This window comes from Erinaceus europaeus, chromosome 20 (genome assembly GCF_950295315.1).
Source record: "Erinaceus europaeus chromosome 20, mEriEur2.1, whole genome shotgun sequence".
Lineage (NCBI taxonomy): Eukaryota > Metazoa > Chordata > Mammalia > Eulipotyphla > Erinaceidae > Erinaceus > Erinaceus europaeus.
In genome coordinates, this window is record NC_080181.1 from 37,244,136 (window position 1) to 37,268,773 (window position 24,638).

The 24,638-nt window shown below is 40.0% G+C and overlaps 1 protein-coding gene and 1 long non-coding RNA gene across 2 annotated transcripts in view; one reads left to right on the top strand and one right to left on the bottom strand.

Moving 5' to 3' along the window:
- Positions 1-24,638, top strand: part of TUBGCP5 (tubulin gamma complex component 5) — a 64,889-nt gene that overhangs the window by 24,304 nt on the left and 15,947 nt on the right. The window contains exons 11-18 of the mRNA XM_007533890.3: positions 1,355-1,557; positions 4,699-4,814; positions 7,148-7,416; positions 13,685-13,883; positions 14,777-14,965; positions 17,935-18,117; positions 22,763-22,847; positions 23,073-23,193. Of these exons, the coding sequence (XP_007533952.1) occupies positions 1,355-1,557; positions 4,699-4,814; positions 7,148-7,416; positions 13,685-13,883; positions 14,777-14,965; positions 17,935-18,117; positions 22,763-22,847; positions 23,073-23,193 (1,365 nt within the window). The remainder of the gene's footprint in view (positions 1-1,354; positions 1,558-4,698; positions 4,815-7,147; positions 7,417-13,684; positions 13,884-14,776; positions 14,966-17,934; positions 18,118-22,762; positions 22,848-23,072; positions 23,194-24,638) is intronic.
- Positions 4,801-24,184, bottom strand: LOC132534847 (uncharacterized). Its single transcript, XR_009546552.1, has 3 exons — positions 24,065-24,184; positions 11,186-11,324; positions 4,801-4,912 (listed from the first exon to the last, which is right to left on the bottom strand). It is a non-coding gene; the product is annotated as an uncharacterized LOC132534847 (long non-coding RNA).

The window sequence follows — 24,638 nt, forward strand, 5'->3', positions numbered from 1 at the left end:
GACCTCATGCTTTAGAGTTCAACACTTTATCCATTGCGCCACCTCCTGGGCCACTTGAATTCCACATTCTTCAAAGACTTTTCTGAAATAGATATTGTGTGGTATGTTCTACCAGTATTTTCATCTATATATTTTATGATGTCTGATCTAATATTCAAAATTTAAAACCACTTTGAATTTACTTTTGTGTATGATGAGATGTGACTCATCCTTCCGTGTATTGCCACTCAGTTTTTCCAACATTATTTATCAAAAAGACTTACTCCTCTTAATGTTCTGGGTCATAAATTAGTAGTCCATGTGTAAGGGCTTATTTCTGGGTTCTCACTTCTATTCTGTTGATCTCTGTATCTGTTTTTGTTCAGCACAGCAGTTTTGATTATTATGGACATGTAGTATGATTTGAAGTCAGGAAGTGTGCTATCTCTAGTCTTTTTTTCTCAAGAATGGGATTTCTAGGTCAGAGGGCATATGATGGTTTGTGTGATTTTGTAAGATGTTACCCCATTATTCTCTACAGGGTTACTGATTAGTAAATGTATGCTTTACCAGCAGTGTGTGTAAATATTTTTTTTCCACACTCTTATCTTGATTTTTAGATATAAACTGGTAAGGTGGTTTAGCCTTTTTCCTCTTGTCTGTTTGCTACTGCGGTTAAAAACAGTACTGTGAAGTTCTGTGTTCCCATCACCCAGCTTCCACAAATGGTGTCTCCTACATAATTACATTATGCTACCAAAACTAGGAAATCAGTATTAGTATAGTGTGTTAACCAGTCATGGGTTGTTGTGAGTTTCATCAGTTTTGCAGACACTTGCTATTAGGATGGGAGGAATATTTATGCATAATCCTATGGCATTATATCAGGTCTGCTAATTGTTGTTATCATCTCTACATGGTGGATCTATAGATCTATAGAGGTGTTGTTGTTATCATCTCTACATGCGGATCTATAGAGCTCCCTGAAAGAAACCTACAGTTGCCACCCCTTTGTAGCCATCCTTTCCTGCACTAATCTATAGCCCATTGCAATCTGTTTTTCATTTTCCCACTTTAGTTTTAATTTTCATTCCTTAATTATAAGTATGATGAAATGTTTTTGTATATTTAATAATTTCATGTACTTCCTTTTCTGTGTACTATCAGTAGCATTATTACATAGTATATATTTTACATTATATGTATATTATTATATAACCTTTCTATTACAATGTGTTTTCTTTTTAAGGAAATAAAGTCCTTGTAATATGTGAGATAAAACCCACCACCCTCCAGTTTGTCAGGCCTTTCCCTGTTCATATTTGGAAACAGATATTTTCCCTTGCTAATGAGTTTGATGTCTTGATATTTTCAGATACTACAATAACGCTTGCAATAGTGGTGGACAAGTTGTCACCTCGACTGGCTCAGCTCAAGGTTCTACACAAAGTATTTAGTACTGGAGTAGCAGAAGTTCCACCTGACACTCGAAACGTAGTCCGGGCATCTCACCTGCTCAACACATTGTACAAGGCTATTCTTGAATACGACAATGTTGGAGAAGCCTCTGAGCAGACAGTATGTGGAATTCTTGCCTATAAATTTTAAGTATGTTTTATTCTGCCAAATTAGTAATGGATAGCCTGGCAGAGAGAGCTCTTTAATTTTTAATGTAGTACAGTGGGGTGACCCCAAGGCCTCACACATAGATTTTTTTTTGACTCTGTCCTTTTTTTTTTTAAAGATTTTTTTTAATATTGATTTATTCCTTTTTGTTGCCCTTGTTTTATTGTTGTAGTTATTATTGTTGTTGTTGTTGAATAGGACAGAGAGAAATGGAAAGAGATGGGGAAGATAGAGGGAAAAGACCTGCTTCACCACTTGTGAAGTGACTCGCAGGTGGGGAACCGGGGGCTTGAACCGGGATCCTTATGCCAATCCTTGTGCTTTGCACCAACTGCGCTTTACCCCCTGTGCTACTGCCCGATTCCCGTTTGACTCTGTTCTTAGAGGTAAACAGATAGATAGCAAAGCATCAATCCACTGTCTGTCTGTGATGCTCCCATTTGATGCTTGGGAACAAACCCATGTCCTCACACATGAAAAGGTGTGAACTTACCTGCTAAGTCATCTTTCAGCCCTTGGCAGCACTGTCGTAAAACTAAGGCCTAGTTGCTCAGAGAGGTATCCCAGCAGTGGAGCAATGGACTTGAATGCTTGAAGTGTGAGTTCCATCTCCAGAATTACATATACAAGAGCAATGCACTGACTCTCCCACTCTTTAAATAAAACTATAAAAAAACAAAATAAGAAAACTATAAAAAAGTTCTTTTTAACTAACAAAATTCATTGGTGAGGCAGATGCTTAGGGTTTTGTTTCCCAATTTAAGGATGGAAAAAGCTGACTATCAATGCCAAGATCACCAAAGATGAAGCAAGAACAAAGCAAAACATAAAGGCAAGATGTGAAAAAAATGTTACGAATTTAGATAATTGCAAGAACCTTTTTTTTTTCAGAAGTTCCAAGTTCACCCTCCTCTCCATATTCTTTTTTCATTTTTTTAATATTTATTTATTTATTCCCTTTTGTTGCCCTTGTTGTTTTATTATTGTAGTTATGATTGTTGCTGTTATTAATGTTGTTGTTGTTGGACAGGACAGAGAGAAATGGAAAGAAGAGGGGAAGACAGAGGGGGAGAGAAAAATAGACACCTGTTAGACCTACTTCACCACCTGTGAAGTGACTCCCCTTTAGGTAGGGGAGCCAGGGGCTCGAACCGGGATCCTTACGCTGGACCTTGCACTTTGAGCCTCCTGTGCTTAACCCACTGCGCTACCACCCGACTCCCACAAGAACCCTTTCTTAAAAATACAAGTCTATTACATGGTGTATCTAAAGTAGTCAAATGTACTGAAGCAGAAAGTTGAAAGATGATGTTTAATAGCTAAGAGTTTTCATCTTACAGCATAAAAAGGTCTAAAGTTCTATTTCATAATGGAAAATACTTAACATTAATTGGACTATAGCTAAGATAATACATTTTAGGGTTTTTCTTAAACTAGCTTTAAAAATTCAAATTTTAAAATAACCTGGAAAGCTACAGGATTGTTTGGGCTTATATTTTAGTTGTTTCCTAATTTATTGGTATAACTTTGTTTTCTTACCATCTTGATACTATTTTAAGCTAGTTGATTTATCTGAGCTATGCATATATTTTCTTATTGGGAGCTACAGTCGAATGAAAATATTTTCTCATTTTTTAAATGGTGCTATTTTACTAATAGCACAGCTTTTGTGAGATAATGTATCCCAGTATAGAGTGTCAGTGTTAGACTATTGTCCCTGTACAACTTCAACTCTCAGAGTTCTGGTGTGGACCTGAGATTATATGGTCATCCCCTACTTGGTTTTTTTTTTTTCTTTAAGCCTTTGTTATCTCTATTTTCTTTTTTTTTTCTAAGCCATATATTTTTCTTTATTTTTTTTTAGAATGAATGCAAAATGTTTTCAGTATAGTTTTTTATGTTTTTGTTTGTGACTAGTAGTAGGATACAAGATTGACCTACTACCAAAGTACTATATCCCCTTCTTACCACCTCCCAAGGACAACCACTGTAATTGTCACAAGTCTTACAGTTTGCTTGCTTCTGTTGTATTTGTTGTTTGTTTTTAAATTCATATGTATCAGATCTCTAGATTCCACATCTGAGTGAAATCATCTGATAGTTGTCTTTCATCTCTTCACTTACTTGGCTAAACATAGTCACCTCCAGTTCCATCCATTTTGTCCCAATGGACACAATGTCATTTTTTTTTTAATTGCACAGTAGTATTCAATGGAATATATATCCTGTAACTTCTTTAGCCAGTTATCTGTTGATGGGCATTTAGGCTGCTTCTACTCTTTGGCTATTGTGAATAATGCAGCTATGAACATATGGGGGTGCAATATGTCCATTTGAATTAGTGTTTTGAGTGTCCTTTGGATAAATGCCGAAGAGGGATATTACTGGATCATAAGATAACTCCATTTTTATTTGTTTAAGGACTCTCCATACAGTTTTCCAAAGGGTCTGCATCAGTTTCTAAGCCTTTTTTTTTCCCCTATGTCACTTGACAGTACAGAGAAATTGAGAGGGCAGGGGAGGTTAGGAAAGAGAGAAAGATAGACACTTGTAGTACTTCCTTCACTCGTAAAGCATCCCCTCTCCAAGTAGGGACCAGGACCTGGAACCCAGCCATTGGTAATGAGTGTTTAACCAGGAGCATCACTATCCTACACTCAATAAGCCATTTTTTATTTCTGATTAATTTTTTACAAGATTGTAAGATTACAAGGTATATAGTTCACAGTGCACCCTTATATGAGTTTTTTTATAAGAATTTTAGAGTATAGGCTTTTAGTTTATTTTCAAAAGCTTAGAGATAGCATATTTCACGTATTTCAGAAAATCTAAGTGGGTGAGACAGCGGCGTAACTCCATAGAGCACACACCTTTCCATACTCTAGAGACCCATATTCAAGCTCCAAGCTCCTCCCTGCAGGGGGGGAGCTTCACAAATGATGAGGTAGTGCTGCAGGTGTCTTCTCTTTCTCTGTCCTCTATTTCTCCCTTCCCTCTCAATGTCTGTCAACTAAAGAAAGGAAGAAAAATGTTTGCATCTTGTTCCATCAAGAGGCAAATAAGTGCTGAGACTGACCTGTACATTCTTTCCAGGTCTCCCTCCTGTTTTCTCTCTGGGTAGAAACAGTGCGGCCCTACCTGCAGACAGTCGATGAGTGGATTGTGCATGGCCATCTGTGTGACAGTGCCAAGGAATTCATCATCCAGAGGTGGGGGCTGCTGATAAGTACCATGGGGGACATGCGGAGCACTGTATTCTCTTCTCTCATGTAGCAAACTGGCACTTAAATTAGTTTCAGATGATTCTCTATAGAGGGACAACAATTTGAGTGATAGGCCCGTGTTCTCACCCAAGGCAAATCTTATCTATTTTTTTTTCTTTGTTGGATAGAGACAGCCATAAATTGAGAGGAAAGGGGGTAATAGAGAGACAGAGACAACTACAACACTGCTTCACCACCTGCAAAGCTTTCCACCTACAGGTGGGGACCAGGGGCTTGCTCATAATAATATGTACACTCAACCATGTGTGCCACCACCCGGCCCTAAGTCCTATTTTTTTTAATTAATTAATTTATTTATTTATTGGATAGAGACAGCCAAAAATCAGAAGGAAAGGGGAGATATAGAGGGAGAGAGACAGAGAGACACCTGCAGCCCTGCTTCACCACTTATGAAGCTTTCTCCCTGCAGGGGAGGACCAGGGGCTCAAACCTGGGACCTCACACACTATAACATGTGCGCTCAACCAAGTGTGCCACCACCTTCCCCCCATCCTATTCATTTTTATAGAAGAAAGATATTGGGTACAAACAAAAAGATACCTTTACCAAGTTTTAATTCAGCTTACAGTTTTTCTTAGCAAAAAAAAAAATTAATGACAATTTGTGGCTTAACCAATAGTGCACACTACTTTCCCTATAATGAATTTGGCAGGGGCTAGGAGAAAGCTCATCTAGTAGGATGTGTGCCTTGTCATGTGGGTGACCTCAGTTTGAACCCCATTGTCATAAAGGAGTACCACAGCACTAAGGAAGCTCCCTCTATCTATGTGTCTCATCTAAAATAAAAAGAATGGAAAAAACATCAGCCTAGCAATGGTGAGATACCAAAGCCACCAAAAAAAAAAAGAATTTAGGTGAATCGAATGATTTTAGCTACCGCCAGTTTCAATTATCAACTTGCTAAGTGTTTGAAAATATTCCAACAATATTTAATCAGACAAAGAAAATCTTAGTCCACCTTACTCTTTATTCTCCTCAACTTTACTAACAGAAAGACATAGACTACAGTGCTTTGAGTTCTGTACTATTTTAAGTTCTGTACTCTCTACATATATTGTTCTTTTTTAATTAATTTATTTATTCCTGAGAAAGATAGGAATGAGAGAAAGAACCAGACATCACTCTGGTACATGTGTTGCTGGGGATTGAACTCAGGGCCTCATGGTTGAGAATCCAATGCTTTATCCCAGACCACCATACATTGTTTTTATTGAGAACTATCCATTTAACTGGTCAGTGTTCAAGAACGGTAACCATGTTTACACAGTGCTCCAATAAATGAGCTGGCCTCTCCTCAAATGAGTGTGTGTGTGTGTGTGTGTGTGTGTTTCCTGGGAACAATCCCAGAGCCTCTCACATGTATGATACTACTGAACTGCAACCCTGACCCAAATTCTTCTCTATATTTTAAAAGAAAGAAAGAGAAGAGTGGTCCGGGAGGTGGCGCAATGATAAAGCTTTGAACTCTCAAACGTGAGGACCTGAGTTTGATCCCCGGCAGCACATGTGCCAGAGTGATGTCTGGTTCTTTCTCTCCTATCTTTTTCATTAATAAATGAATAAAATCTTTTTTTTTTTAAAAAAAAAAAGAGAAGAAATCTCTGTTCCACCATTCATGAATATTCTTTTTTTTTTCCTTTTTTTTTTTTTTTTTGCCCCCTTTTGTTGCCCTTGTTGTAGCTTCGTTGTGGTTATTATTGCCCTTGTTGACGCAATTCGTTGTTGGATAGGACAGAGAGAAATGGAGAGAGGAGGGGAAGAGAAGCGGAGAGAAAGATAGACACCTGCAGACCTGCTTCACCGCCTGTGAAGCTACTCCCCTGCAGGTGGGGAGCCGGGGGCTCGAACCGGGATCCTTACGCCGGTTCCTGCGCTTTGTGCCACATGCGCTTAACCCACTGCGCCACCGCCTGACCCCCCCATTCATGAATATTCTTCAGTGCAGTTGTCCAGGGTACTTTCATGTAGTGCCAAGAGTCAAACCCAAGGCCTCCTGTGTGGTGAGACATTTAATTTAGTACTACATGCTTACTTTGTTTGGGGCATGAGAGATAGCATAATGGTTATGCAAACAGATCCTCATGCCTGAGACTCTAGGGTTCCAGATTCAATCCCTTGCACTGGTAGTAAAAAAAGAAATAAATAAATAAGGATTTCTTTGTTTTGCAGTCATTGATTATGACTGCATTTCAACTATATAAGCTAGAGCACATGTTATCAAGAAAGTTAAAATTTTAAATCTTTATGATTCTCTCTAGAAATAAAAATGTTCCAGTATATCACAGAGACTTTTGGTATGCAACTTACACATTATACAGTGTGTCAGAAAAGACTGAAAGTGAAGAGAGAATGAGTGACAGTGGGAGTGCGAGTTCTGGCAGTGAACAGGGGACTTCCAATAGGCAGCACACCATGGTGTCCTTCCTCAAGCCTGTGCTGAAGCAGATCATTATGGCCGGCAAGTCAATGCAGCTGCTAAAGAACCTGCAGTGTTCAGAGGGCATCACCTGCCAGGCCACAGCTCGAGGTAACAAGTCTTTTCCTTTCCTTTGCCTCCCCTGTATCCAGCCACTGCTAATCCTAAAATGAGTCATTGCTTTTGAAACTTGAGGATTATAATTTTTTTATTTTCATGGAAATTATCACCATCATCAAAAGTAAATATCATGCTGCTCTTGATCAAAAAAAAAAAGAAAGAAAAGGATTGTCCTCACTAAAATATTTCAAAGACAGTAGTAATAAACTGTGTTTCCTGACTCCTAACTCCTTAGAATTTGCCCTTATGTTTTTTCATGCTGTGTAGCATTTAGTTTGTGAGGACCAGGAAACTGACAGTAATTTGTTGAAGAGTTACTCAAACTTGATCATAGATTTTGAGAAAACTTTTATGTAATTCCTGAACTCTCTGACATAGAAAACATCAACTATATTTCAAGGTAAATCAACTGACAAGAACTTGAGAGGCTACCATAGCTGTTGTGTTTATAAATTATTTTAATGTTAGTTACATTATTTTGTATTGTAGCATCTCACTAATACTTTGATTTTTGTGGAAATTTTTTTTATTGAATAGTAAAATATAGTGAGTTTTCTTTTTTTTTTATAGTGAGTTTTCAAAGGCCACTGTCAAAAGTGTTTTTTTCCAATTAAGTTGACTCAAATTGGTGTTCTCATAGTGTTGTGCAGTTTGATGGAGACTTGATTTTCACATCCTACGCACAACATTTCTCTGTCCAATAGAATAATTAGCATATACTTTGGTTATTAGACGATGAACTTTGCAGTTGTTTAACAGAGGACACAAAAAATGTTTAGTACTATTATATAAAGAAATAAAATTAGGGGGTTGGGGGGGGTCGGGCGGTAGCGCAGTGGGTTAAGCACATGTGGCGTAAAGCGCAGGGACCGGCGTAAGGATCCTGGTTCGAGCCCCCGGCCCCCCACCTGCAGGGGAGTCGCTTCACAGGCGGTGAAGCAGGTCTGCAGGTGTCTTATCTTTCTCTTCCCTCTCTCTCTGTCTTCCCCTCCTCTCTCCATTTCTCTCTGTCCTATCCAACAACGAATTGCGTCAACAAGGGCAATAATAATAACCACAACGAAGCTACAACAAGGGCAACAAAAGGGGGGGGGGAAATGGCCTCCAGGAGCGGTGGATTCATGGTGCAGGCACTGAGCCCAGCAATAACCCTGGAGGAGGAAAAAAAAAAATTAGGGGGCTGGGCTCGGTGCCTGCACAACGAATCCACTGCCCCCGGAGGATATTTTTTTCCCTTTTGTTGCTCTTGTTGTTTATTGTTGTTGTTGTTATTGTTACTGTCATTGTTGTTGGATAGGACAGAGAGAAATGGAGAGAGGAGGGGAAGACGGAGAAGAGGAGAGAAAGATAGGCACCTGAAGACCTGCTTCACCGCTTGTGAAGCGACCCCCCTGCAGGTGGGGAGCTGGGGGGCTTGAACCGGGATCCTTACGCTGGTCCTTGCTCTTTGTGCCATGTGCACTTAACCTGCTGTGCTTCCACCCAGCCCCATGAAGATGCTTTTAAAATTTATATGGAAAAGAGGTCTGTCAATATTTTCCTCTTAAGTATTTGGTAGTTGCTAGTCTAACATCCAAGGGGTGTTAACGTCCCCTACTATTACTTTGTTGCTGTTAATATATTTCTGTAGCTCTTTCAGTAGATGTTTGATGTATTTAGATGGCTTCTCATTGGGTACATAGATGTTAATAATTGTTGAGTCCTCTTCATTAACTGATCCTCTGAGCACTAAGTAATGTCCATCCCTATATTTTATTTATTTTAGGGTCTATCGTGTCAGATTGAGAACAGCTATTACTGCTCCTTTTTGTTGTCCATTGGCTTGTATAATAGTTTTCCATTCTTTCACTTTGAGTCTGTGTCTTGCTGAGTTAGATGGGTTTCCTGCAGACAACATATTGTTGGGTTGTGTTTTCTGATGCATCTTCCTACTGTGTGCCTTTTAATAGGTGAACTCAAGCCATTGACATTTATTGATATTATAGAATGAAGATATTTTAATGCTATTATCCTAAACTTTTAGAGTGTTCTGATATATGGAATGTTTATGATGATGTGATTATTAATGAGACCTTTCAGAACTTCTTGCAGGGCAGGCTTGGTGATAGTTGATTCCTTTGACCCTTGCTTGTCTGAGAAGGTTTATATGTCCCCCTTAGTCTGAATGACAGTCTAGCAGGATACAGTAGTCTTGGTTGAAAGCCTTTCTCATTGGGTGCTCAACAGGTGTCTTCATATTCTCTTCTGGCCTTTAGTGTTAGTGTGGAAAAATCTACTGCTAATCATATGGGTTTTCCTCTGTAGGTGACTCTTGGTTTTTCTCTTGCAGCCTTCAGGATCCTTTATCCTTACTCCTTTTCATTCTAAATATGATGTGTATTGATGTCTTTAAGTCTGGGTTAATTCTCTTTGGGACCCACTGAGCTTCTTGAACCTTTATGTCTTTTATGTTGTCTAGACTAGGGAAGTTCTCAGCTGTAGATGCTTCCTTCCCCTCCCTCTCTTACTTCCTCTGGCAAACCAATAATGTGTATATTTTTTTGAAGTTATCCCATATGTCTCTGTTGTTGTTTTCAGTATCTCTTAATCTCTTTGCGATCTCTTACTTCTTTCTTAGTTTTCTCTAATTCATCTTCAATCTTGCTAATTCTGTTTTCTGCCTCACTTATTCTATGTCACCTCTGTTGTTTTTTGTAGCTCATCTGTTACCGTGTTCTGATATTGTTCAGCTAGTTGTGTTCTTATTTTTAGCTCAGCTATTTCAGTTTTCAGCTTCCTAATCACCTCGAGATAGTGTTTTCTTTCAGAATCTCATTTTCTGTTCCCCCTTTTCATTGATATTTCATTCAAACTCTTTCCTCACTCCTGTCACTAATACCTCAATTAGTATTTAGATCTTGTCCTCATTCTTATGTGCTCCTACCTTTGGGAGGGTTTTAGCTGGATTTTTGTCCTGGTTCATTTCTCCAATGTTTGTTCATTGTGTATGATGTGTAATGAGATCCCTCTTAAAAAGTCCACAGTTATGGAAATTAATAGTTATTTCAGTGTTATCTCAGTCCTTGAGGTGAAGCATGGTGGCTCTTAAACCCTCTTTTGTACTTTATCTTCCCTGAAGGCTTTGGGAACCTGTGGGCTTTTTAACAGTAAGGTTGTTTTTGTTTGTTTGTTTGTTTTGTTTTTTGCTTAATTAGTCCTAACCTGGAGATAAAACTGTGTGGGGGGAGAGATAGCACAGTAGTTATGCAAAGAGAATCCCATGCCCCCAGGTCCAAAGCCCCAGTCCCAGTCAGCTTCTCTGACAGCAGCAAGAGCCAAGCTGGGCTAAAAAAAAAACATCCTGTTTGTACTCCATGGGTTCTGAAGCAATTATTCAATGTGTCTCTGAATTCATGGGGAGAACAGTGTGGAAAAGCTACCACTTTACAGCCCCACTTCCAGACCACTGAGAGTGTATGTCTTCTCCTGAGTTACTCCATCAGGTCTCTGCCCCCAATTTCAGCACAGGACCTCCCTGCTGCTGCTCCAGCCTCCAAGGGACAGTAGCAATGGAGACTCACAGTTGCATTTGGTGAGCCTTAGGGGATCCTCTCCTCCTGTCAGCAGTTTATTTGTTGATAAAACTCAGACTGAAGATGGTGCCTCATCTGGCAAACTGCTGTACTATTACCAACTGCTTGGGAATAGATACGGGCTTTCAGCCCTAGGAATCTCTCCTTAGGCCCCTCTCTGTCCACAAGCCACACGTGTTTGCACTCACCCATGACTTGGTGGGTTCCCAAAGTATTTTGAGTCTTGTCTTGCTGTGTTCTCAGGTGATCTTCTTTCTTATTCTTAGTGACTGGATAGAGGAGAGAGAAACAGCTGCTGCTACTCTAGCCCCACCTCCAGAAGTCTCTCTAATAAAAGATTTTTAAATAAAATTTTCTTTTTCTTTCTGCCACCAGGGTTGTCAATGAGGTTCTGTATATGCCCTATGTATTTACTGATTGAGTCCTGTGAGCTAGGAATAGTCTCACCAGAGTGCTAGAGCTGAAGGGTTGACATTCCACACCTGGTGTCTCTGGGCACAATCCAAAGTGAAATGTGTCAAGGTGATAATGGTTGCATTGATTTAGTTGAACTCAGCAGATCAAATGGTGTGGATCGAATGAAGCCTGCAGGAAGACAAGTCATGTCTTGGAGTTTCCAAGACTGGGAGAAATATGGGTTTTTTGTTTTTTGTTTTCCTCCAGGGTTATTGCTGGGCTCGGTGCCTGCACCATGAATCCACCGCTCCTGGAGGCCATTTTCCCCCTTTTTGTTGCCCTAGTTGTTGCAGCCTCGTTGCGGTTATTATTGCCATTGTTGACATTGCTTTTGTTGTTGGATAGGACAGAGAGAAATGGAGAGAGGAGGGGAAGACAGAGAGAGAGGGGAGAGAAAGATAGACACCTGCAGACCTGCTTCACCGCCCGTGAAGCGACTCCTCTGCAGGAGGGGAGCCGGGGGCTCGAACCGGGATCCTTACGCCGGTCCCTGCGCTTTGCGCCACATGCGCTTAACCCACTGCGCCACCGCCCGACTCCCAAATATGGGTTTTTATAGAGAATGGGGAGGGTTCCTGCTATCTCAAATTTTAAGAAGGCAATAGATAATTATTATTGTAACTAAGTTATTAGTGAATTTGGTATATTTTGAAAATTTCATGGCTAGGATTTGCTGTATCATAAAGACCTTACCATGATTTATGCCATTTAATGCTATTTACATATAACTGTATCTTATATAGTGACATAGCCAGTTGCTTCTGGTCTCCCGAGTCCAAGACTAGGTGATTTAATATTTCAGTTAAACAGTCTTTATTAGAAATATATTAAAATATTGACACAGCTGAAGTAGTACTGAGAAGGACACTGATAGCCATACAATCACATATTAAAGAACAAGAAAAAGCTCAAATAAACGACCTCACTGCATGCCTTAAGGACTTAGAAGAAAAGGAACAAAGGAACCCTAAAGTAACCAGAATGACAGAAATCACTAAAATTAGAGCAGAAATAAACAACATTGAAAATAAGAGAACCATACAAAAGATCAGTGAACCCAAATGTTGGTTCTTTGAAAAATTAAACAAGATTGCCTAGCCAGACTCACTAAAGAAAAAAGGGAGAAGACTCAAATTAATAGAATTGTAAACGATAGAGGAGATATCACAACTGACAACACAAAAATCCAGAAAATCATGTGAAACTTCTACAGAGAACTATACACCACCAAGCTACAGAATCTGGAAGAAATGGAAGAATTCCTAGAAACATATGCCCTTCCAAAACTGAACCAAGAAGAACTACAAAACCTAAATGCACCAATCACAGACAAATCAAAACAGTTATTAAGAATCTCCCCAACAACAAAAGTCCTGGACCAGATGGCTTCACACATGAATTCTACAAAATCTTCAGGAAATAGTTAATATGTGTGCATATATCTTTTTGGATGGGTGTGATTGTATCCTTAGGATATATCTCTAGGAGAGGAATTATTGGATCATACAGAAAGCCCATTTCAAGCCTTGTGAGGGTTCTCCAGACTGCTCTCCACAGAGGTTGGACCAATTTACATTCCCACCAGCAGTGCAGGAGGGTTCCTTTGTCCCCTCAGCCTCTCCAGCATTTGTTGCTGCCACCTTTTCTGATGTGTGACATTCTCACAGGAGTGAAATGATATGCCCTGTGAATCTACTACCTTCTTTTTTTAAAAATTTTTTTATATATTTATTTTCCCTTTTGTTGCCCTTTTTTTTTTTTTTTATTGTTGTTGTAGTTGTTGTTGTTATTGATGGCGTCGTTGTTAGGACAGAGAGAAATGGAGAGAGGAGAGGAAGACAGAGCGAGGAAGAGAAAGATAGACACCTGCAGACCTGCTTTGCCACTTGTGAAGCGACTCCCCTGCAGGTGGGGAGCCGGGGGCTCAAACAGGGATCCTTATGCCAGTCCTTGAGCTTTGTGCCACATGCACAATAGAAATTGAGAGATAGGGAAGATAAATAGGGGGGAAAAAGGCCAGACACCTGCAGACCTCCTTCACCACTTGTAAAGTGTTCTCCCTGCAGGTGGGGAGCAGGGGCTCAAACCCAGGTCCTTGCACTTAGTAATAAGTTCTCTAAACCGGGTGCACCACTGCCCGGCCCCCTAATAAACTTTTTTAAAGATACTCTTAGTATTTCCTAATATTGGCTACCAGGATGTAGTTTACTTTACTTCTTTCTATGTTGCAGATGCAGAAAGAAAAAGTTTATATACCCTTTTCCTGGAATCTGTGCAGTCACGGCTTCGACATGGAGACGAAACCACTGCACCGGTCCTCTCTGAGCAGCAAGCAAACAAAGAGAACCTAATCAAGATGCATTCCATTGCTGAGAGGCATCTTGAACTGGATGATGTTCACGATCCGCTGCTAGCTATTAACTTTGCTAGGTGACACACCTGCAGTTTTTCCTTTTTTTTTTTTACTTGTGATTAATAGTTACAAGATTATAAAATTGGAGGCTGTAGTTTCACACCATATGCACCACCAAAGTTCTGTCTTTCCATCTTTCCACCTCCCAAAGATATAATCACCATAGTTCTCACAAAGTCTTAGGAACAGTTTGTTTGCTTCTGGGCTTTTTGTGTAAGTTCATGTATGTCAGTTCTCTAGATTCCACATGAGTGAAACTATTTGGTAGTTGTCTTTCATCTCTTATTTTGCTAAACATAATCACCTTTAGTTCTATCCATTTTGTCCCAAAGAACACAATATCATCTTTTTTTTTTTTTGATACACTGGCAGCATTTTCATTAAACAAAATGACAATATTTGATAACTTTTTTCCTGCCAGGTAGGGCTTTTCCACTTGAAAGCAAGAACTTTCATAGCATCTTCTTTCTGGTAAATTGACATAAACAAATACTGCATTTACTTATTTCAATTGTGTAATCGAGTCTCTAACTTGAGGAAATCTACAAATTTCTGTCTTCTTGTACCCTGGGCCCATGGGGAAGAAATGCTGCCACTCACCCAGAGGATAACTCTAAAAAGTCTGAGTCAGAAATGGGTGTCATATTGAGTCAGACCCCCATCAACATGTCCCTTGCTCTTAGCTGCTCAGCCCAGTGAAACCAGTTATTAATGCCCACATGTGCCCTGTTCAGTACCTGACTCTGAACAATCAGTTTGTGCAAATGATAGTTTAAGGAAAACTGATTATTTTTTCTGTATCTGTTGGCAATTCTAATACTAAAAGTAAAATACAGGACTTCAACATTTTGATAAAAGAGAATTCTATTGATAGCATCTTCTAAAAGACTTTATTTCTTTTATGTTAAAGGTTGTATTTGGAACAGAGTGATTTTCATGAAAAGTTTGCCGGTGAAGATATCTGTTTGGATAGATCATCAGAATCTGTGACCTGCCAGACTTTTGAATTAACACTGAGATCTTGCCTTTATCCTCATATTGACAAGCAGTATCTAAATTGCTGTGGAAACCTTATGCAAACTCTAAAAAAAGATTACAGGTATAAGGAAGTAGTTTAATTTATTGTTCTTAAGAATTGAGGGACCTGGAGCTATCTCAGTGGGTAAAGTGCATGCTTTACTTTGCTTGAAGCTGTAAATTAAGTCCCTAGCAACACGTGAGATTGTCATAGACAGCTAGGGGTGACATAGTCGGGGAGCTCCATGATGGGATTTTTTTTTATTATCTTTATTTATTAGATAGAGACAGAAATTGAGAAGGGAGGGAGTGGTAGAGGAGAGAGACAGACAAACCTGCAGCACTGCTTCACCACTCATAAAACTTCCCCTGATGGTGAAGACTGGGGGCTCAAAACTGGATCCTTGAGCACTATCATATGTGTGCTCAATCAGGTGCGCCATTACCTAGCCCTCCATGATGGGATTTTATATCCCCTTAGGATATAGAATGAAAAAAAAATTCTGAGGAGGCTGCTCAGAACTGTAATGCATGCACAAAACCCTTGCATCTTTTGTTTTTGTTATATTTCTGCTACTTTGTCCAATTTTCTACTGTATTTTACATGTTCTTCTGATTTCTAAAGTAAAATATACACTTTTTAAAAATATTTATTTATTCCCTTTTGTTGCCCTTGTTGTTTTATTGTTGTAGTTATTGTTGTTGTTGTTGTTGGATAGGACAGAGAGAAATGGAGAGAGGAGGGGAAGACAGAGAGGAGGAGAGAAAGACACCTGCAGACCTGCTTCACCGCCTGTGAAGCGACTCTCCCTGCAGGTGGGGAGCTGGGGTTCGAACCGGGATCCTTATACCGGTCCTTGTGCTTTGCGCCACCTGCGCTTAACCCGCTGCGCTACAGCCCGACTCCCCACTATTTTTTTTAATTGTAAAAGATAGCTTTTGCCACCAAAGTTATCATTGGCTGTGTACACAGCACACAACTCCACCTCCCCCAGTGGCCATTTTCTTTCTTTTTTTTTTTTGTAGAGACAGAAAGAAATCATGAGTAGAGAGAAGGAAATACCTGCAGCAATGCTACACCACTTGTGAAGTTTCCAAACCTTGCAGGTGGAGGAACAGGGGTTTGAACCCATGTCATCAGGCATAATAATGTATACTCTGCTACCATCAGGCCCCAATTTTAAAACTTAAAGGGCCTAAGTAGTGGTTCATTTGGCAGAACTCATTGCCTTTCATGTGTGAGACTACAAGTTTGAGTCCCACAAAAGAGCATCACAAACAGAAATGAAGGAGTTCATAAAAATGGTGGAACATTGCTTTGGTGTCTCTCTAAAAATATATCAACATTAAGACAGGAAGGGAGCTCAGTGATATTACCCTTATAGAGTCCCTGATTTCAGTTTCCACACTGCATATTTTTAAAATGCTTTGGAAAAGAGATAATATGGGACCAGGCAGTGGCACACCAGGTTAGGTGCTCACATTGCAATGTGCTAGGACCCAGGTTCAAGTCCCTGGTCCCCACCTACAGAGGGAAAGCTTCACGAGTGGTGAAGCAGGGCTACAGGTGTCTCTCTGTCCCCCTCTCTTCGTATCACCCCCTCCCACTTCAGTATCTATCCACCAATAAAGAAAAATATATTTTTTAAAAAGAAAAGAGATAATTTACCCAGTAAAATGACCGCCTTACCATACCTAAGACTATATGTTAGTACCCCAGTACATCATTGGGGGCAGCATAGCACTGGAGGAAGCTCCATTAGGTGCTATGGTATCTGTCTACAATGAAAGAGTTGACCCCAGAGGCTGTGGCTTTACAAATGTTTATGGGCCTGAAACACATTAAAACAAACAACAAACAAGGGTACAATTCTGCACAATTTCCATAACCCGATCTCCATATCCCATCCCCTCCCCTGATAGCCTCCCCATTCTCTATCCCTCTGGGGGTATGGATCCAGGGTCGTTGTGGGTTGCAGAGGGTGGAAGGTCTGGCTTCTGTAATTGCTTCCCCGCTGAACATGGGCGTTGACTGGTCGATCCATACCCCCAGCCTGCCTCTCTCTTTCCCTAGTAGGGTGGGGCTCTGAGGAAGTGGAGCTCCAGTACACATTGATGGGGTCGTCTGTCCAGGGAAGTCTGGTCAGTATCAGGGAAGTCTGGACAGACGACCCCATCAATGTTTACTGGAGCTCCACTTCCTCAGAGCCCCACCCTACTACGGAAAAAGAGAGGCAGACTGGGGGTATGGATCGACCAGTCAACGCCCATGTTCAGCGAGGAAGCAATTACAGAAGCCAGACCTTCCACCCTCTGCAACCCACAACGACCCTGGATCCATACCCCCAGAGGGATAGAGAATGGGGAGGCTATCAGGGGAGGAGATGGGATATGGAGATTGGGTTATGGGAATTGTGCGGAATTGTACCCCTCTTATTCTATGGTTTTGTTAATGTCTCCTTTCTTAAATTAAAAAAAAAAAAAACAGCAAGTCATTAAGAGGTATTAGTGGGGGTGGGGGGTGTCGGGCAGTAAGTAGCCCACCTGCTTAATTAAGCAAACATAGTGGGAAGTGCAAAGACTAGTGCAAGGATCCCAGTTCGAACTCCCACTTCCCCACCTGCAGGGTGGGTCGCTTCGCCAGTGGTGAGGCAGGTCTTCAGGTCTTTCTTTCCTCCTCTCTGTCTTCCCTTCCACTCTCAATCTCTCTCTGTCCTATCCAACAACAATGGGGAAAAATAATTGGTCTCCAGGAGCAGTAGATTCATAGTGCAGGCACCAAACTCCAGCAGTAACCCTGAAGGCAAAAAAAAAAAATTAAAAAATAAATAAAAAGTATTAATAGGATCTGAGAGATAGTCTGAGCAACGTCATTTATGCAACACTTTCATAGGACTCTGAAGTCCCAGTTTCTGCCCCTGGGACTGCTATAAACCAGAGCTTAACAATGCTCTGGTCAAAAAAAGAGGTAAAAGAGGTGTTAGTACTTCTAAACTTGTTTCCAGAATTTTTATCTTAAGAACTTAAAATTTTTCTCCCTTATTTCTCCAGGTTGGTTGAATATTTGCAGGCCATGAGAAATTTTTTCTTAATGGAAGGTGGAGATACCATGTATGACTTCTACACATCGATTTTTGATAAAATAAGAGAAAAAGAAACATGGCAGAATGTGTCTTTTCTTAATGTCCAGCTCCAAGAAGCAGTAGGACAACGTTACCCTGAAGATAGCACTCGGTAAGTCATGGGGGACATGTTTTATTTTAAAGATTATATAAAATAATCCATGTGCTCTAGCTCTGTTCTATGAATTTCTCTATGTCCTTTTAATATTTATGCTAACACTATGAAATTTACTAAAGTTACTTTACATATCAGGAAACTAAGGAGAGCTGAGTTAAGTGAGAGGACACTATGAAGTGGGAGAGATGGCTTGTCAAGGCCTAAGAGTCCCTTCCTGTGATGACAGTTATGCTGACTTATCCTTCCCACACCCCCACCTCTGTGCCTCAGGCCTTATCTGAAAAAAATGAGAACAAACTCCTCAAGGCTTCAGAGACTGTGATTCCTACCACATTCTGTTAGAAAGTTACAGCTCAGCTTTAGGGGTGGGAAATAGATTCTACCATTAATAGTCTGGATCTTTGGCACCTCGGAACAGATGAACGAAATGTGTCTCATGAGAGAATGTATTTTACTGTCTGACTCATTTTCCCAGCCTTCTTTCTTACACATTACACTTTATTCTCTTTTTTAAAGATTTTTTTATTATCTTTACTTATTTATTGGATAGAGATATCCAGAAATTGAGAGGAAGAGGAGAGAGATAGACACCTACAGACCTGCTTCACCGCTCATGAAGCTTTCCCCCTACAGGTGAGGACCAAGAGCTTGAACCTGGGTCCTTGTGCATTGTAACATGTGCACTCAACTCGGTGCACCACCACCAGGCCCCACATTACATTTTATTCTCCCACGACTTCACAGCTTATAGGCCTATATCATTTCCTGTTTCCCTAAGAGCTGTGCTTCTCACCCCACTCATTAGTGTCTTCTCATGTGATGTTTCCTCCCACCGTGTGCATTCCTTTTTATGTGACCAACAGTGGTCTAGTCCTCTGCACAGCTCAACCTAGTCTTCTAGGGTTCAGGAGGTAACTACTTTCTGTGGGGCATGTACTCCTTGGTGGGTAAGGGATTACCCTTCTAATGCCTCAGGAAGATTTTCTCTTTTTTATTTTTTTTAAATATTTATTTCCTTTTTGTTGCTTTTATTGTTGTAGTTAATATTGTTGATGTCGTTGTTGTTGGATAGGACAGAGAGAAATGGAGAGAGGAGGGGAAGACAGAGGGGGAGAGAAAGACGGACAGACACCTGCAGACCTGCTTCACTGCCTGTGAAGTGACTCCCCTGCAGGTGGGGAGCAGAGACTCAAACCGGGATCCTTATGCTGGTCCTTGTGCTTTGCGCCATGTGCGCTTAACCAGCTGCACTACCGCCCGACTCCCTCAGGAAGATTTTTATGAGGTACTCACTAATCATTTAGTGGATGAACATGTTAGAAGCTAAATAAAATAAATGCTGACCAGTGGCTGATGTGAATTGAGGCAGCTAGTACATAAACCACAGATAGACCTTTTCTTTCTCGGCTTGTTACCTCACTTCTTGCATCTGGCTCACACTTAAATCTTAGGTGTTTAACCAGCATCATCATGTGGAACTCTTAACCACAGGAGAGTGACATAACTTCTCTGTGCACTGACAAGATTTTTATAGAGACCAAATAATATAAAGCATAGCATCATTTCCATAACCTGTGTTAGTTTTTTGTTGTTGTTGTTCTTTTGTTTGTTTTTTCCTACTGAGAGTCACATTTCAACCAGCATCTGGAAGAAATGGATAAAGCGGGGCCAGGTGGTGGTGATCCTGGTCAACTTGAACGCACCTATTACAATGTGCAAGGACCTGAGTTCAAGCCGCCAGACCCCACCCACAGGGGGAAAGTTTTACAAATCTTTGTCTCTCCCTCTCTATCACCCCCTTCCTCTTGATTTCTGGCTGTCTCTATCCAATAAATAAAAAGATAAAAAAATTGATAAAGCTATACTTTAGAAATGTCCCATATTGTCAGTGCACATGCCTGCATATTCTCCCTGAATACCCTCCATCTCCACCTTCTCAACCTGAATTTTACCAGATTTAAGCAATCAAGGGGTATGTGTGTGTGTGTGTGTGTTTAAAACTTTGTCTCTTCTTCTATTTTTATAATCTTATGTATTTATTTTATTTTCAATATCATTTATTTTTGCTCTAACATTTCCCTCTGTTGGCTTTGGATTTCTTTTGCTTTTATTTTTCTAATTCTTTGACATTCAGATAATTTATTTGAGCTTTTTTCTTCATTTTTTTTATTTCTTTATTGGGAGATTAATGGTTTACAGTTGACAACGAAACAGTTTGTGCATGCATAGTATTTCCCAGTTTTCCACATAACAGTTCAACCCCCACTTAGATCCTCCTCTGCCATCATGTTCCAGGACCTGAACCCTCCCCCTTCTTTATTATTTTTTTTAAAGTAGTCATTTATTTCACAAAGATTTTGAGTATTTTCCTGTAGTGAAATAGCAGGCACTATTATTTTCTTCTATTTTTTACTACTACTTTACAAAATTACAAAGTAACAGGTTCACACTGTTCCCACCACCAGAGTCTTCCCTATACTGGAAACTATAGTGGTTCTCCCAAGGTCACAGATATGAGTTGATTATTATTTCTATAACTATTTTTTGTAAGCATTTTTTTTTTTTTTTTTACCAGAGCACTGCTCAGCTCTGGCTTATGGTGGTTCAGGGGAGTGAACCTGGGACTTTGGAGGCTCAGGCATGAGAGTTTATTTATATAACCATTATGCTATCTCTCCCCACCCTGTTTCTATAAATATCTGCCTATCTATCCAGATACAGATTTTTTTGTCTCCATTTTTTCCTATGGTCCTGCCTTCTCTTCCTTTCTAGTCATACCTACACCTACTACTACTTCTAAATATCTTTTCTTTTTTCCTCTTCTCTCTCAGTATCCTGATGGAATTGAGTTTCAGAGCCCTCTAGTCATCTTCCCCTGTCATTTCTCCCCCTCTGGGAGTATGAACCAGAATTCTTTTGGGGGTGCAGAAGATAGGAGTTCTGGTCTCTGTGATTGCTTCTCTGTCAGACATGAGTATTGGCAGGTTGATCCATACCCCTAGCCTGTTTCTGTTTTTCCCTAGTGGGGTAGGGTTTTGGAGAGGTAAGGTTCTAGAACACTGGTGAGACCTTCTGTCCATGGAATTCGATAGCAGCTGCACCTTGGTGTCTGAAAGGCAATAAGTTATGAGACAGGACAAAATGTTTAATAAATAGAAACCAAAAAGTAGGAATAGAACAGGTGAGAATGGGGATTTTACAGTGGTAAGAAGCTAGGAATTCTGTTTTAGGTAAGCTAATGATTTTTGCCTGAGCAACATTGAGGTGAGCTAAAAATATTGTCTGGGAAGATGTAGTTAAGAGTTGAGAATAGAACTAGAAAGCTGAAGAAAATCTATAAATACGATTAACTGTTTACCCCATCAATCTGACTCAGGACCCATGTTAATACTTAACACAGGAGCCTTTATTACCTCTGAGTCCTTGTCAGGCTGAGCTTACAGTTCATGATCACAGCTGGGAGTATTCTGGGCTGCACTTACTTAGAACCAGTGTTCCACGAGTGGCAGAGTAGGATGACCCAGCAAAGTGGGGCAGTCCTTACTATTGCTACTTTATAGTGAGGTCAGGGTCCTAGAGAGGGCCACAGGAGGGCTTATGGTAATGTTCCTGATGGAAGTGACCAATGATAGTGGAGAGAAGCGTCTGTTAGAGGTCTAGGCCCACTGTATCTATGAAGGGATCCTGACTTGGGCCCCAGGTGATGGGTAGCCTTGTACTGACGAGAGAGGACACCATTAACTGAGCCAGTCTCTTGCCCTTTTCAGCTTTTGCAGTCCCTTCTTATCTGATAAGCTTGGATTTTCTCCCAGCTATTAAGCATTGTCATTTGTTGTATCCAAATTGGTCTATAAGATCTGGCTTCAAGTTTGGGAGGGAACACACCAAGGATTTTAGTGGGGTCTAAATTAGCCTTGAGTTTTACTGCATTTACTTGTTTGATGGTTCTAATAAAGGTTGTCATAGGGACAATAGTTGTTCTTTAATTGATATAAATTTTTTGCCAATATATCTCTTGGCCAATTGTATAGAGTGTATCTTCTAAAGATCAAGGGGTGACAATAATGCTATGCTGTCAGAAGAGATTAGATGTATTTTAGTTACTCTCTTGTGTAGTTGAGTAAATAGAGTGACTGAGGGAAGTGAGGCAGGGGTGTAGGAGAGGAGGGTGTCTAGATTTGAGTAATAAATGTATGAGTGACAATTCATAGTGCCTTCTTTAGGCCTTTCTACTAGATTGCCAAATTTTGTATGTCTAAGCCTAATCCCAGTGAACTATTAAGCACTTATACTTTGAAGTATATAATTGCCCCTAGTTTATGTATATATGTATATATGTATATATGTACCCAGTCCCCTAGGCCCTAGCCTATATCTAGGGTCTGTAACTTTGTTGGAGAGTGTGACATCTGAACTGGAACTGGGAAATCTCATATGTTAGGAAAGATCTCACCTGGTTATTGGATGTGGAAAGCTGACATCTCAGGCTTGCCGTCTCTGGATACAATCCGAAGCAAAAGTCAATAACAGCATAACATAGCATGGTGGCATTGGTTGCATTGGTAAATACAGTTTTTCAAAGAACATTGTATATGATCAGAGTACCTTAATAAACTAAAAATAAGCTTTTCTTATTTAGACTGTCTATATCTTTTGAAAATATTGACACAGCTAAGAAGAAACTCCCTGTTCATATCTTAGATGGCCTCACACTTAGCTACAAGGTATGTATTATTAAACTACTTTTTGTATTGAGAGAAATGCCAGAGCACTGCTCTTGCATATACATTCCTGGGATTAAACCCAAGGCCTCAGGTATACAAGTCCTTCAATTTATCTATCAAGTTTAAACTAACTCCCTATTGGGGAAAAAAAAATGTTTTCATTAAAATTAAAACATACAAATTATAGGATACTTTTATTCTAATCTTGTACTTTTATTTTCATAGGTTCCATGGCCAGTAGACATTGTTATAAGTTCGGAATGTCAAAAAATTTATAATCAAGTGTTCCTCCTCTTACTACAAATAAAGTGGGCAAAATACAGTCTTGATGTTTTGCTATTTGGTGGTAAGGTTTGTTTTCAATATGAAAATTGTCATTTAATTTTAACCTTTTTTCAGAAGTATACATTGCCTTTACAGCAGTTTTGTTTTTGTGTTTTGTTTTCTTTTTCTAATAATTCTATCAGGGAAATAATGATTTCAGGACATAGGTACAGCCTCTAATCTCCTCAGAATGAGTATCTAGCATCTGTGCACCACTCCTATCACCCATCCAAATATTTTTCCATCATGTCCTCTTCCTCTCCTGCTCCCAGCTGTGCCCTCCCCCCACAGTCCTTTACTTTGCTGCAATAAATATACCCAGTCCAGATTTCATCTTGTGTTTTCCTCTTTTCTTTTTTCTTAGTTTCCATCTTTGGCTGAGATCAGCCAGTATTTGTCCTTGTTCTTTATCTTACTCAACATGATCCTTTCAAGTTCCATCAAGATGAAGCAACATAGAAGAGTCCATCATTTTTTATAGCTGTGTAGTGTTCCATTATGTTTATATGCCACAACTTTCTTACACTATTTCTTAGATCTCAGAATTAATTTCCCTGAATGAACTACCCAGAAATCATACCATAATCATTCTGATATACAGTGACTTAATTTGGAATTTAGCCATAATAGATATTCTTAGGTTATTCAAAGATTTTTTTTATAATTTTTATTAGTGATTTAATAATAATCAACAAGATTGTGGGATAAGAGGGGTACAGTTCCCACCATCAGAACTCTGTATACTATCCCCTCCATTGCAAACTTCCCTACTCTTTATCCCTTTAGGAGTATGGGCCAGAAATCTTTATGGGGTACAGAAGGTGGGAGGTCTGGCTTCTATAATTACTTCTCTGCTGGACATGGGCATTGACAGGTCAATCCATACCCCTCACCTGTTTATGTCTTTCTTTAGTGGAGCAAGGTTCTAGGGAGGTGCAGTTCCAGGACAACTGATGAGATTGTCTTTCCAGGGAAGTCAGGTTGGCATTGTGGTAGCTTGTACAACCTGGTGGTTGAAAAGCATTAAAAAATAAAGCAGGGAGTCGGGCGGTAGTACAGCAGGTTAAGTGCACGTGGTGTGAAGCGCAAGGACCGGCTTAAAGATCCTGGTTTAAGCCCCCAGCTTTCCGCCTGCAGGGGAGTCCCTTCACAGGCGGTGAAGCAGGTATGCAGGTGTCTATCTTTCTCTCCCCCTCTGTCTCCCCCTGCTCTCTCCATTTCACTCTGTCCTATCTAACAATAACAACAATAATAACTGCAACAACAATAAAAAATAACACGGCAACAAAAAGGAAAGTAAATTTTAAAAAATAATAAAAAACAAAACATAAAGCAGAACAAATTTTTTAATAATCAGGAATCTAAGGGTAATAAGATGTCAGCTGAGCTTTGGGATCTTCATATTGCAAGAAGCTAGGAAGTCTATGTTAGGTACAGTCCAAGTGGCCCATGACTTTACTCATTTTT